Source organism: Ostrea edulis, chromosome 6 (assembly GCF_947568905.1).
Source record: "Ostrea edulis chromosome 6, xbOstEdul1.1, whole genome shotgun sequence".
Taxonomy (NCBI): Eukaryota; Metazoa; Mollusca; class Bivalvia; order Ostreida; family Ostreidae; genus Ostrea; species Ostrea edulis.
Genome location: NC_079169.1, coordinates 64,236,451 through 64,251,975, shown reverse-complemented (window position 1 = coordinate 64,251,975; position 15,525 = coordinate 64,236,451). Strand labels below are relative to the sequence as shown.

At 41.9% G+C, this 15,525-nt stretch overlaps 1 protein-coding gene across 1 annotated transcript; it reads right to left on the bottom strand.

The window, feature by feature from the left end:
- Positions 1–6,874: 6,874 nt before the first annotated feature.
- On the bottom strand, positions 6,875–10,849 carry LOC130047302 (uncharacterized). Its single transcript, XM_056141960.1, has one exon. It carries the CDS (start codon positions 10,847–10,849, stop codon positions 6,875–6,877), a length of 3,975 nt encoding a protein of 1,324 aa, XP_055997935.1.
- Positions 10,850–15,525: the final 4,676 nt, after the last annotated feature.

Genomic DNA, 15,525 nt, shown 5'->3' with positions numbered 1-15,525 from the left:
TATTCCGTGTGTCTTGATGGCATCTTTGAGAGACCGTTTATTTTCTAAGACATCTAATCCCGTTTTAGCGACTGCTGATAAAGCACTTTTAGCTCCCGATTTGAGCAAATCGGTGAATAAACCTTTTCCCCATTGCGTGGGGTTAACCTTTTTGAGGAAATCGACGAAACCTGCCCTCCCTTTGCCCCCTTGTGGTGGCGGTATTATATTGGGCAAGGAAAATCCTCCGATGACTTTAGCGGCCGTGTTAACAAGCCCACGAGCCAAACTCTTGGACCAATCTCCAAAATATCCATCGCCTGTTTGTGGTGCGGGGCTCCCTCCCAGTAACCCTCCAACGACCTGACCGATCACGGGAGCCGCTAGTTTACCGACTGTTTTTAAGAGACTACCCCACCCGTGACCCCGCTGGTGTAATAAACCTCGATACTGCATCTTTGTCGAGACTGACCCCTTTCAGAGCCTTACCCGCTTTTTATACTTTTTGCGACCCCTCTTTTTTCTTTTCATACCTTTGCCTCCTTGGACGGCTCCGGCTATGGCAGTAGCAATCAAAGGGAGGAGAATGGTGAATAATCCGTGTCCTTTCTGTCGTCTAACTCCGCGATGATACTTCATCGTCACACGACTTTTCTCTTCAATACACTTTTCGGAAATGAAGTTTCACGATCGTTCTTCCATTTAAAAAGGGCATGGGGGTCCCCAGAGAGGTCATGATGTGAATATCGATGGTATCGAAATGTTTTTTACTCAGTTTCAAATATTCTGCTCGGATAGGTTCCCATTTGGCTTGTTGTCTATCATCTTGATGAAAGGTACAAGGAACCACTCTTAATAATTTCAATTCGTTGGACCCCACCACCTGCGGATCCACCACATCGCAATACACGTACATGGATTTCAGATTTTCGTACAAATCCATGGTATGGTTAGCTAAGTAAGTCACGTTCAACCACGTAGTCATGGGTTCATTGGGAATGATGAGTTTCTCACTCCCTATTCCGAGTTTGTAAGCTAAGCCAGTGGGAAAACGGATGGCTAAGGCTGTTTTTTTAAGTATACTACCATGAAACTGATACATGACTCGATCATATTTCTCGAAGTACACTAATTTCATAGAATTCTCTTCTCGCGGATCGCCGGCTGTTTTCCATATCTTTGCGAATGTTCTGCGCAAGGCTTCATTGATTTCATCGATTAAAGCCGTGGAATGAATGTAAGCCCCGGGTCTAAAGTGAATTCGGTAAATAGTCATCATAGCATTGAGTGGAATGACATCCCCCCAATCCGTATGGGTCCAATCAACCACTACAGCACACCGATTTAAAGGGATCGAGTTTTTTTTGGTCAGTGTAAATCGCCCCCATTTAAACGTATCCGGATTTTTAATCTGTTCGGCGTAAGCTGTAGGGATAAGGATGTCAAAATAAGCCTCTTCCTTTGTAATGTTTTTCAAGGCATTGGTATACATCATTTCGGTTAGCCCTACTTCCCATTCTCCGTCCGTTAAATCCACGGTTTGTGGTAATAAGGTTTTAAATTGAGCAGTCGTATTATTTGAAAAAGCTTCCATAGACCCGTCACTGAGGAGAGTCATGTAAAACCCTTCTCGGTGAGCCATGATGATTCAAATGATGACCATGTTTCCGTTCCTTCTCTATTTATACTCATAACACAATGAACATTTTCATATTTTATTGAACATACAACATAATGTTAATACACAATTTTACATGTCATTCTTCTTGATCGCGACCACCACCGCAAGTCAACGATTGTAGAAAAGAGTCTTCCAACTCTAGTGTTCCTCTCTCGACTAAACGGCGGCGCATCATCAGATAGTGTCGGGTTCCCCAGCAATCGGCCACATCATACCCCTCCTGTAATGTGTCTTTGAAATGTCGGAGACAGTCCTCGGAATTGTCAAACCAAGGACTCTCAATCAATGTCCATTCCGATTCGTGTTGTCGTCCGAAACATCCCCAATGGGCTTTCACTTTCCAACGAAAATCTTGATACTTGGTCTTCATGATAAAGGCTGACCATCCGTGAGGTATCAGTATACGTTTGTACAAGTACACCGGTTGATCTAACACTTTGTGTTGTTTACAATGTCTCAAACACATCTTCTTATCCGCAAACCATGCCGTTTTCTTTCCCTCTTGTTTCCATGCGTACTGTGTGTTAGCCATGGTGAACTGGTGAATCTGAAGAAGATCGTTCCTGTTTTATACTCGGGCTCGCTAACGTCATTTGTGGACTAGGCATGACGTAGCCTACGAGAGAACTTAATGTGACCATCCAAAAATCACGATTGGAATCGCCTAAGGCTAACATCACGACCGACGTAATACTGATTGTTAAACACAGGAATAATTGTGCAAAAAACACAATTTCTGCTCGAGGGACTTTTTCACCCAAGAATTTCCATTGGACGGTCATGGCAGAATGAGATCCGCTTGCGGAATCCATGAGTCAAAACTAGGGGGATATCCTTTCCAACGCACTTTGACTTCTGAAATGACTTTTTTCCCCACGCGGCGCTTTTTATACCCTAATATCTCCTCCACTTCGTAGACATCGTCTTTTTTAATTACTGCTTGCAATTCTTTATCGTAAAACGTTCCTTCTAATTCTTCTCCATGGTCGTCTTTAATTCGATATACGTTGCGTCCTGGAACTTTTCTGGAAATGGTAAACAATTCTGTCGTCCAATTCGGTAAATAGCCTTTTTCAAATGTACGTTTCGCTTTACTGATCCGTACACGATCTCCCACTTGTAATAAAGAGGTCGATGATAGTCTCTGTTTTCCGTACAAGATTTTCCATACTTTCAAGACGTTCTTGGCATTGACTTGAGCAGGAGCTCTCTGAATACTACGATGATACGTGTGATTGTAACCGTGTACCAGATCGGGTAAAACATCCACATACCGTCGTGTTTTATGACGTGTAAAATATCGCCACATACGTGCTTTCAGGGTGCGTTGAAAACGCTCCACGATACTGGCTTTGGTTTCGGCATTACGCGTCGTAAAGAAATGAATGGATTTGAAGGCTTGCAGAAATTCTTTATTAATGAATTCTCTCCCTTGATCCGATTGAATGCGAACGGGGCGACGTCCGTCTCGAAATATCCATTTGAGGCCTCGTATCATTTCTTTTCCCGTTTTCTGTTTTAAAGGCACCACCCACGCATATTTCGACAACACGTCAATCGCACACAATAAAAACGTATACCCATCATTGTATTTCTTCAAGTTCGAGACGTCGGCTAAATCTAACTGCCATTGTTCGTCTATATCCGTCACTCGCGTCTGTTGTCTTTTAAATTTCCGACGTATGGGCTTATGTAGGGTATACGTATCCTGTTCTTTGAACCATTCTCGAATTTGAGCAAGAGTAATCTTATGACCTAATTTACGCACTTGACGGTATAAAGCCTGTACTCCTCCATACCCTGTCTTAGGGTCATAATAAAGTCGCTGTAAGATCTGATTCCTAGATTTTTTCATGGTAGCGTTAACCATTTTCCAATTTCACGTGATGTCTTTTTACCAGCCTCCCTGATATTTTTAGGGGTCATCATTCGTCTGGGAGTTTCATAGAAAGATTGGTCAAAACCCGAGATTTCTTGAAATCCGCTCTCATCTTCATCTATAGGTTTAGGAGTACTGATTTTTCCGGGCTTGTCCATCGCTTTTATAACATCACGATTGGTCACATATCCTTTAGGGGCATTCGTTTCTTTTAAAGCTTGGGCAAATTGCTGTAACCCTGCAGGGGGTTCACGATGTTTCAAAGGTTTTTGTCTCTGGGACTCGGTGATTAAATCCACGATATTGGAATTGGGGACCTTATGTCCTCTATAACTGATTTCTCCTTCTTTACTCCAAGTTAAGACTTTGGATTTCTTGAGATGATCGAGTAATAAACCCGCTTTCTTTTGACTCGGTTTACTGACACTTTTGATAATCTGATCTTCTAATGCATTGGTATCTGCGGCTGTGGCACCTCCAGGCGTTGGTATTCCCACAGGTGGTGTCGGTGGTAAAGGTTTAGACGGAGTCTGTTGTCGTGCTTGTTGTAAATATTGTCGATATCGATGAAGTTGATGGCCATACAAAGCTACTTTTTCCCCCTCGGTTAAATCATCTCGATGTTCGATGTCATCTAATTCACTGCGTAACCCCACGGTCGATTGAAATTCGGGAGGCTTGGGTAATTTTCCCTTCAACTCATTCAGCATGGCTTCGGGTACTAATACCATTTTACGACTCATCTTCTATTGGGATATTTGCAAATTTTGTTAATTCCACAAACGAATGAAGTCAAACCTCCTTTCTGATTGAGTAACGCTCGTCGTTTTTTCACGGGTTGCGGCTGCACCATGCGTCTTAAGATGTGCTTCTTAGGACCAAGTTGTCGCTTCTGAGCGGGGGTGAGAGGAATCACCCCTTTTAATATATTGTACACGATCTCACAAATCTTTAGAATGCAGTCATTGGAACAATATTTGATGACCTCTCTCTTTAATTTGGAGGAATAATGAGGAGCCGCTAAGGTTTGCAAGAGGGGTAAATGAGGTCTTAATCGGGATTCACACTTCTTCGTATCAGCCATAGTGTAATAATGAAGGTCTGTGCACATTCCCCCTGCTTTTTATAGTGTTACGCGCTCGGGTGCTGGGGATTGAAACGCCCATGATGAACGGTCTCCTCGTGACGATCGCGGCTACTTTTCAAATTGTATTGCAGAGGACAATATCGACATTTGTATTTCTGCTTAGGGGTCGATGTGGTTAAGGGAGTAAAATGTGCCATACCCCCAAAGGTTTGACCAAAACTGGGTAAGGCTGTATCGGTGGTTCTGGAAGTTCCTATGGGTCCTCGCATGGCTCGTTCCATTTTCTTTTCAGCTAATCCTTGTTTCAGTTCTGCTAAAGTCTTCGTTTTCCTGGGTGGGGTATTTTGAGGTGTCATATTTCGAAAAAGGGATTTTCACGATGAGTTTAGGGGTCTTCTTCTTAGGAAATTTAGCCATGCGCAAGAGATAAGGAGCTAGGACACTGGTTTTAGGATCGTGGGTCTTCCGGTGAATGATGAGTTTCGGAACTTTCTTAGGAACTTTAGGAACTTTCTTTTTTCTTTTCTTAGCTAAGGCTAAGAGGGAGGGGGGTAACACACGTGTTTTCTTTTGCTTCACGACTCTCGCCACACTACGGGGACGTCTTTTACGTTTTTGCCCCGTTTCCCATTTGAACAAATGACGAATGATGGTCCCTCCTAAGAATCCGGCTCCACCCCGTTTCAAAATGGCTTTTTTACGATCTTCTTCATTCGCATTCTTATTGGCAATGACATTCAAGTCGTGACGATGTGCTTGAATGAAACGCCCCGTGAGTTTATTCACGGGTAAGACTCCTCTTAATAAATTTTTAGCGCCCATGGCAAACCAATTGAGTAAGGCTTTACGCCCTAATTCAATGAGATGGGCTCGTTGAACGGGATCCCGTTCCCGCTGTAAACGTCGTAACGTTTTCACTAATTTACTCTTGGCTGTAGGTCTACCCATGATGAAAGGTGTTTGTGAAATGAAATGAATAGTCATTCATAATGATATTTATACTCTCGGTGGCATGTGCACCGCTAAGGTAGAAAAGAGTGACTTCTTAATCTTAAATCCTCGGGTGTCTGAGGACTTAAATCGACTAGTAAATACCCGTGAGGAATACTGGTGGCTTCATCATACGCGGGTAATAAATGAGGCATTTGTAATTGGCGACTTAATACCCCAATCTGAGATTTATCTCTAGGATTTTTAAACAACACGAGATAGTGGGCATTCAGACTGATAGTACGATGTTGCACGGCGCGATCTAATAGATTTTGCGTGATATATATAACACTGGTATTACGATGATGCGCTTTGCGCGTAAACCAATCTACAATAGATTCTATGGCTTTACCGCCCATCATATCATCAAAAATGAGTAAATGGCGAGTAGTGAGATCGGCGACTAATTTCTCATCGTCTTGAGGAATGTTGTGAACGAATGTCACCGACTCTTGTAATGATTCGTAAGCCGGTTGCCATTCTCGATAACACCATACTATTTTTTCTGGGAGTGGTGATATCCACTGCGTATTTTGTACCAGTTGCTTCACAAATTCCGTTTTACCCGATTTAGAGGGACCCGCCACCACCATAGTAAATTCATGTTTCAATTGAAACGGGGCCAGTGTCTCGTAGGCATACATCTTGATAAATGACACAAGTTCATGGGATCATACATATTTATTAACAAGTAAAAATACGAACCGTTTCTACAAAAGAATCTCTACAAATAAGGACATGTTCTAAGTCCTGAAGCACACATAGCACAAGTACATAAATGACCACAAGGTAAAAAAGCAATTCTCAAGTCTCGTTCTAAACAAATGTGACATTTCTGGGTACACATTGGATTCCCTGCCCCGTCTAAGGGTAAGTCTCCCCAATCGCGATCACTGTCTTTAGCGCGGGCATAGGCATTGAAGGCTTGTCGTACCCATTTGACACTTTTATTGCACAACACGTAAGCACAATGAGGGCTCCAATAGGCATGTTCTATCCAAGGATCGTCCCCGGGTTCCCAATGTTTGAGAGACAATGTGCAATGAAAACAACGCACATGATCATCCATTCCTTTGTAAAAGAACCCGGCTTCTGCAATGTTAGGTAATAAGTTCAACAGAATATCGGGGGCTGTATGAAATGACGCTAGACGAGCCGATAATTCACCATAGGAAGGCACTGAAGGATTCTGTAGTGATCCGTATTTACTCATTTTGCAGACTGATGTTTTTCTCAAGACGCGTTTCCTTTTTTATACCTAATATCCATAAGGAAGCGTGTTGTAATGGTGAACCCGCTGTCGCTTGTCGTACACTACGCGATATTTCTTTACTAAGGGGATCGTGCGAACATCGTGCTGGCGCGTTCTCTGAATGTAGTGAGGATAACGCACATTAACTTCTTCTTCTTCTCCTTTTAACATTTTTTCTAAGGTAGCGAGTGAGATGATCTTAGAAGCGCGATAACTGAGCGTCAGTCCTTTGACTTTGCACATTGATTTTCCCCCCTGGGTCTCGTATGCATAATTTTTAGGGCCTCCCGACATGTACTTGATGATACGATCTCCACTCAATTCATCGGTCCAGCCGCCTAAACTGTTGACAATGGTAGGGTTAAATTGGGTCTCATCGTGTTGATAGATAATACTATCCGTATCGAAGTAGAGGACGCGTTCCCCCAAAGGTTCTAACGTCTCGTAGAGATGTAAACGAGCATGCGCTGTGGTAAAACAAGCCAGCACTACGTTTCCAAAAGGACAGTCTTCTAGGAATTCTTCTTTCTCTTGATAATTGATTAGCATCATGTCAGTTTCCGGATGATCTTGATTTTCCAGCAGCTCGACTCCTTTGATTTCTAGAGTGGCATCTTGTAATTTTTTCTGTAATTCTTCTTCTTCGGTTAAATACTGTGTTTGTGGTAGTTGTAATCGTTGTGCAAATTTTCCCCAGAGACAATTTAAAAAGAGTTTGGCAATGGTTCTACGGACGGGGTTTTTCTCGATGTCTATTAGATTCATGAAGATGCCTTCCCGGCGCCGGATCTCATCGATGTAGTCTTGTTTTTGTTCGCTCGTTTGACAATGATCGGGGAATCCGGAAGCTTCTTGTTTAATTTTTAAAAAAGTATCGATGTAAGATCGAAACAAGTCCTGACTGGTCTTTTCAAAATGCCAGACTTCATAGATGCGGTCGAGCCGATAACCGAGATCTAGAGCTTTGTGTACTTCTACGGTCACCCAGGTGCCAGTCAGACTGCGTTCTGAATCGCTGTGACTGCATCGATCGTCGGGTCCTAAGTTGCGATGTTCGGCGCAGGTTCGGCATAAGGGGAAAAGTAATTTTCCTCCCGTCTTATAGGGTAAGACGGGATGATACAGACCTCGGGGTGGTAAGACACGACAACGAATGAGACCAAAGTACTCTCTCACATTCTTGAAATCGCTGGTGATGACTTGAGGATGATCGATGGGAAACGTTCTGTATTTCAACACGTAAGGATACAGAGAACACACATCGACGTATCGCATGTCTCCCTCCTCGCAATACAGGCGAGTAGCATTGGTACGACCTCCGTATAAGGCATCGCGGGGATTTAAGGGGTCCTGAATATCGAGGTCTCGTAGTAATGTTTGTAACTCTGGATTGTTTTTCACTTGTCGATCAAACTCGTGTTCCCAGATGCTCACGACGGTATATCCTTGTTGCTCTATGGCGGCGGCGCGTTTCAAGGTTTGCTCGTACAGGGTTTGATACGTCTGCTGGACTCGATGGGGGTGGGTTTCCGTCAACAGATTCGGATAACAGGTGGGGCACCCGTGCCAGTAGCAGCCGTAAAATTCGTACACGGTGTGCGATTCCTCCTCGTAGCCGTCCACCGTATAGGGTCCTATGTTAATTTCGCCCCCGTTCTTAGCATGACGTATGTTGCGGTCCAGGGAGGTGAGCCAGCGACAGGCCTTGGCCGAGTAGCTGCGCGACGGTTGATATCCCATATTAGGTATGATGGCTATGGTGTCCTGTGCCATGAATCCTCGGCGATACGCTAAATTAGCCGTGCTAGCAAAAGTGATGGATTCCTGAAACGGGTCGACGCGGACGAGTCCGTAGAGCGTCGCCTTAAATTGCGCACAACAACGGCGTAAAATATCCACATCCGAGATACAGTAAGCCAGGAATTCCTTCTGGAAATCGAACACTTTCCCGGCCTGTTGAGTGTACCAGTTATAGAAGGCTGCACGATTAGCGATCGACATGTCGTCAGGATTGTAGTAGTGAGCATCGGGATAAGCCCCCACGTAATTCTGGTTTTGTTCCGTGTTAAAAAAGTGGGGGAAATAACCTTTTTTCAGTTCTGTTAATCCAAACGCAGAGGGCATCTTGGCGAGGGCAAAGGGGAGGAAATTGTATGAATCGATGAATCTCAAGCCGAACACTCCCATGCACAAGATTTTACTGCCGTTGAGGATGACTGCGGGTTTGATACAGGCCGTATGCACTAGATAGTTCAAGATGAACTGCCCATCGTATCCCTTGAAATTGTGCGCAATGACGGTCGTTTCATCATGCTTAAAAGTCACATTACCCTTCTCGTCCGTCTGGGATTGTAACAACCATTCCATAAACTGCTTTAAGGTGTCGGGGCCTTGAAATACGAAGCGGCGTTGCGATCCAAACGCATGACAGTGATCACATCGCATGTCAATGTCTACACTGTCGCAATGTTGACACACGCGTTCGGCCACACAGAGGTTAGGGGTGTGAATTCCGTTTTCCTGTGTACATTCAAAATCGAAATAAATGTACATTTTCAGTTCCTTGTTGCGTTTGGGCTTGGGTTTCTTTTGAACGAAGCAGAAATGTGGGGTGGTGACGAGTTTCTTGCAGATGTGACATTGTGTTTTTCCGCTGCACGCGTGTCCCTTTAATAATTGCTTAGACATCCATTTCTGGCACTGCTCGCAACGTCCCATTAAATTACACACGGTTGTCGCGGTATTGCTACTGTAAGGTTTCAAGTGGGTCTGGTAACACGCAGCATTTCTAAAAAATCCCTTACAATGAGCACATTCCGTGCGGGTGCCGTCCGGGGTACAGGGAGAATCGGCTAAACAAAACGAACAGCGGTGAGGGCAAACGGTACGGTGCTCTTCGATGTGGCTATATCCAACATCACAGTAATCACAATAATATGTGTTTTCCGTCACTCCCGGCATCGATGTTATGGTATCGTAATGCTCGTTATCCATCAGGATGTTCAAACATTTTCCGCTCCCCTGACCTCTGTAGATGGGGTCTAATCGTAATCGCTGCGTGTTTGTCTTAAAATGAAATATTTTCAAGCGATACTCGGGAGCCAAGACCTGATGTAATTTCTCCCATTCCTGAGGCCCAAACGGTTGGTCGTTTGCACACCCGGCGAGTTCCATGAGCGCAAAGGCCTGTCGTTTCTGGTCGAGAGCTTGTGTATCCCCTTTTCTCATCTTTAACCATTTTTTCTCCCATTCGGGGTCCGGAACCTCAGGTTTTTGACTGTGTAACTGTGCCACGGCAATAGCTCGGGGTAGACACAGGAAATCCTCGGGATTGTTAATACGAACGATAGCTCTCTTGGAGATCTTAAATTTCTTTTTATCGACTTGTAGATGCTTTTTCTTCATACCGCCGCCACTCCCTTGAGGATATTTGACATGAAAAAAATCTAACTGTGTGGCTCCGTCTGTCATCAGGAACTCTTTTTTAGATTGCTGTACGGCTTCTATTTTGTTTAAAATTTTCTCCTCGTTGAGGTTTTTAGACTGGGTAAATTCGACCCAAATCTCGGAATCCAAAGACGGGTGTCGAATGTTGAGCCGTACATAATCATTGGGGTTACACTGCATTTCCCGTTTCACATTTTTGAGCATATCTTTGAATAATCGCCGAATAAAGGAAGAATCTGGAAGCTCTTTGAAAGTAACGTTGTACACATTTTGTTTCACTTTAAATTTCCTGGAATGCCGGCCTCTGTCGAGCTTGATTCGATAATATTCCGACACTAACTGGCGTTTTTCTCTGTCTATCCCCCCTCCCCGCTGTAAAAATCTCACTCGTTGCCAGTTTTCTCTGCGGAGTTCTAATTCACGCTCTCGCTGTATGTGTAGTTGTTTCTCTAAAAATCTCAATCGCTGTTCAATATAATTGGTTGGGAGCCCATTTCTGCTATTCCGTAAGTCGTTGGGTATTCGCTCAGACATGGTGATGAAAGTGACAACGCAAATTGTGTATTGCGTTTATATACTTATTGTGACGTCATAGAAAAGCAGGTTTTTCTACAACGTCAATAACACTCTAAATTAATTAAATTGTTTATTTAATAAATGTGTAAACTTCACATCATGCGTTTATTATTCATTGTGGATTTTAAAGGATTTTAAAGGATTCACACACACGGCTCAGACCTCGTCGTCATAGCGATCTCGACTTTAGTGTTATCGATTCTACCCCATTGTTGCGTCACAGCACTATCGACCCATTGTTGCGTCATAGCACCTATCTCCGATCTAGTTCATACCGACCTAGCCCTGCACAGCACGCGCTAGGCACGCGCCGCCTTAGCGCTACCCCGACACGCGCTAGGCACGCCCCTTAGCAACGCGCTACCTCGGCCGCTCTCCAGTGCGTTCTAAAACTTGACCTTTTGACCTCAAAAGTGCACTCAGTTGAACCACCCATCGAGCCGGGTTATACTACTAATGTTTCAATACTCTATGAGATTCCAGTGAACATTATACTGAATGGTTAAGTATGAGATTTAAGTCAACATTACATGAATGTATCAGATATATATCATCAGCTGATATATTTAAATAGGTCCTTAGAAGTAATGTCAACAATTGCTGCCGACTCTGACCTATTGAAATTTGAGTTAATGCTGCAAATTTTAATATGATGATACTGGCCTTAGTTTTTTAGCTGTTATTATAACAGCATTCCTGATGCTTCTCAAGAACTTTCTCATAGGTTGGCAATTGGAGGGCGTTGATAATAAGTGAACTCCGTCAGGTCCGAGGAAAGACAGATCCTGCCAAAATCCTCGATGGGGCCAAAATATCAACCCCTGTAAATTATCTGTCATTACACGTAGATGGTTATTAATGGCGATGACTTGGGAATTGAAACGCTGACCCGCAACGTATGGTAAACGACGCAGCAGTTGACCAATTAACACATGTTTAACCCCAACTCCTTCGTGTAAAAATTTTGCAACAGCGACAATGTCCGTGGCAATCTTAAGAGGGTCTGAATTCACTTTAATGTCATTTTCCCCGATTTGAATAAAGCAAATATCTGGGATGGCGGAGGGGAAACTAAGTATTGTAGCATCCTGGGATAGATGTGATAAACGTAGACCTCCTTTACCCCTCATTGTTACGGAATATGCACCTGCATACAAATTCAGATTAGAAATGTTATTTCTGATTGTGAATTCATCCAATCGCCTGATGAAGTAATGTCCCAAAATCACAACATCCATGATATGACCATTAGCCATTGTTTACAAAACGCACGCCACTCCAACGCCAACACTGTAGGAAAGTTCACCGAAAATACCAGCTCAAACCGAGCGAATAGATACGTAACTGAAGTTAACGAATCCGCACAGTCATTCAACTTACTTGTTATAGAAATTAAATTTGGATCCTTCGATTTGAACAAAATGAAAAAACTTTGATCCGCTTTACAATTTGTATTCACTGAATCCCATGTATATGAAAAGGCTAACGTGTACACAACACAAGCTATCGCGTGCCTATCCAAGCCATTGATTGGCTAACAAACTTGAGGCCCCAACGGGGTAAAGTTATACGAGGTCCCCAATAGGGTAAATGACACATATATACGCTTTAAACATAAATGCTATTATGTTCCATAATATTGATATGTAGCAGTACAACAGTCGGGTGTGATACGTTTTGTTTTTCACTTCCTTGTAATGAAATACCTTATCTGTGTCTTTTACCAGATGATTGTCTATGACAGTGATACAATGATGAACGTGAAGGAAATTTTAGCCTGTGCTAAAGATAGTCGGTACTCCTTACACCTTCGATTATACAATTTTAATATAAAATACAGCATATTCAGGTGTTCTTCCAACTCCCTCCTGCACATCCAAGTAGACGGTACAGAAGTGAGTACTTTAAAAAATCAATTCATAGTATCTCTATATATTGTTTTTGATAAAATGAATTATCTATCCGTTTTTGAGCTTCTTTTAAAGTATTCTCGAATTTTTATTTTTCAGATTTTTAAAACTAAAAGCGAGGGGTCGTGCATTCTCAGTGGTTCCTATATGATGACGATTCCCTCAATTCTTGTTCGATGTCTCGTGATCACCTTGTTAACAAGTGATAGTGGATTCTACTTCCTGTTCAAAACCAAAGGCTCTACAAGTTAGTTGCAAATTTGATTCATTTAGAAAATTATTAAATATCAAATTATTACATGTTAAGTATACTACAAATTATTTTGAGTTAGAATTATTCAACGGATCTTTGAGGAAACGGACCATAGGTCTTTGATATCGCGACAATGCACCCTCCTTTATTTGAGGGGGAAAAAACCCACCCCAAACCATTACATGTAATAATCGTTATCAGACTGAGAACAATAATAAAATGATTAGCAATGAATGTATAATATTCATTTGGTTTTACAGTTTTGTATGATAGCAAGAGGCCCACAAGTCTTATCGGTCACCTGAGTACTTGTGAAAAGTATCACTACTTCCGAAGGCTATCTACAAGAAAAAAATTCTAACCTACATTCTAATGTTCAGCAACAGTATAAAACAAGATGTCTTCTTAAAACTTCAAAAGTACATACACTGATGAAAGGCTATACATAATATAATATGTGTATTAACATTAAAAGATGTGACTAATTTGGACCCATCCTAGAGTCCATCGTCGGAAACCCACGGTTGATTACGCTTCGTTCCTCTCTCAATCTCTATGATGGAGAGAGGAACGAAACGTAATCAACCGTGGGTTTCCGACGATGCCTAGAGTCAAAACCCTGGGTTGTGAAATTCACCATTTTTTGTACATCCTTTTCTGCTATTCTAAGTATGCATTTAGATTTATATAGTATCAGCAAACTTAGATACGTCCTTCAAATCATTATTATAATTCTGACACCACCCTGAAACAAAAATTTCACATCAATTATACGGTACTTACTTCCTCATACTTTAATAAAGTTCTTCGTGCAGACGTTACACGACTTATTCTTTCCTCAGCAGCATCAACTGTTGACAAGGTCTGTCATTTTAATGAAAGCGCTAAATACCCGATATACTTAGAATCTCAAATACCTTAAAATTCATCAAAACATTCTTCTTGTGATATTGCACCTAGAGAACATAGACGCCTGGGTCAAGGATATTGCACTATAACCTGTATGTAAACAATGGAGGAAATTCGAACCACGCATAAACATTTCTCTCTGATCTATGGTGTCTCTTTATACATTTTTTCATGTTCCAGGAAGCTTAAATACACGTGTCATTATCACAAAACACTAATTTATCCACGTTTTAAAAAATGTCTTAACCCACTGAACAAGGCTTGCAACTCAATCTACCCCTTTCCGTACCCCATGACAGATATTTGTCGATTAAAAGTTATTTACACTGCTTACCAGCCAGTTTCTGGGCCCCATTCACTCCCAGTAATTCTTCTTTAATAATTAAAATCCTCTAATAACAGCTGTCTATCCATTGTATATTTTAAATAATTTTTTTCTGTCCAGAGTCATCTCATTCAAATCTCTAATCACGGAAGTGCGTAGACAGTACAAAACCCGAAACGGAATAAGCCTTAGGGATATCCGAATTAATCAAAAAATCACTTTCGTTAAAACCCACATTGATTTCACGCACAAGTACTGTGAAGTTGAAATTAAAAAGATGCCGGAGTTTCTCATTGACAATATCTGTTGATCAGGTATTCCAACAGTCTGTTGGAATTTCCATGGACACGAATTGTGCTATTTTGTTACCTGACCTGTTTTAGCTCACTTGACCTTAAAGCCCAAGTGAGCTATTCTGATCACCTTTTGTCTGTCCGTCCGTCTGCCTGTATACTTTTCACATTTTCATGTTCTTTAGAACAACAAGACCAATTTTCATCAAACTTGAGACAAATCATCCATGGGTGAAGGGAATTCAAGTTTGTTCAAATGAAGAGCGATGTTTACAGTAAGTAAAATAAATGAACGAAATTATCTAATTGTTAGCTAAACCGGAAAAAAGCATGCCTAAAATCGCCAAATCATGTGACTTAGGTTCATTCTAAAACACAAAATATGCACGGAACGCAAGAGCTCAAAAATCCCCTATTGTTATATGCTGATATATAGGAAAAATCTTTAAACGTTTCTCTTGAACAATGTAAGCGAGGGCTTTCATATTTTGTATATGAAAGATGAAAATAACGAACAGTGATCAATCCCATAAGTCCTATAAGGAATACAAAATAAAGAGTTAGGCAAACACGGACCTCTCGATATACCAGAAGTGAGATCAGGTGCTTAGGAGGAGTAAACATTCCCTGTCGACCGGTCACACCCGCCATGATCCCTATATCATCATAAACAGCTGTGTCAATATAGTGATTCACGTCGACTTCATATTCCGTATATATTTTCCATCCATCTGTTGACTACTTTTCATCAATACGACTAAGATAATTTTACAAAATGATCGCAATACATTGCAAAATGGCGACGAAAGGGAAATAATCTCTTCAGAAGGGAGATAATCGAGGATTACGAAAAATTTAATGTAAAAATTCCCCTTTCAAGAAAAACCATGCCATTTTCAAACAAATTTGGCACAAAGCATCCGTGTGTAAAGGGAACTCAAGTG

Excerpts from the sequence above, each read along its gene's own strand:
- LOC130047302 (XM_056141960.1), bottom strand. The coding sequence starts at position 10,849 with ATGTCTGAGCGAATACCCAACGACTTACGGAATAGCAGAAATGGGCTC.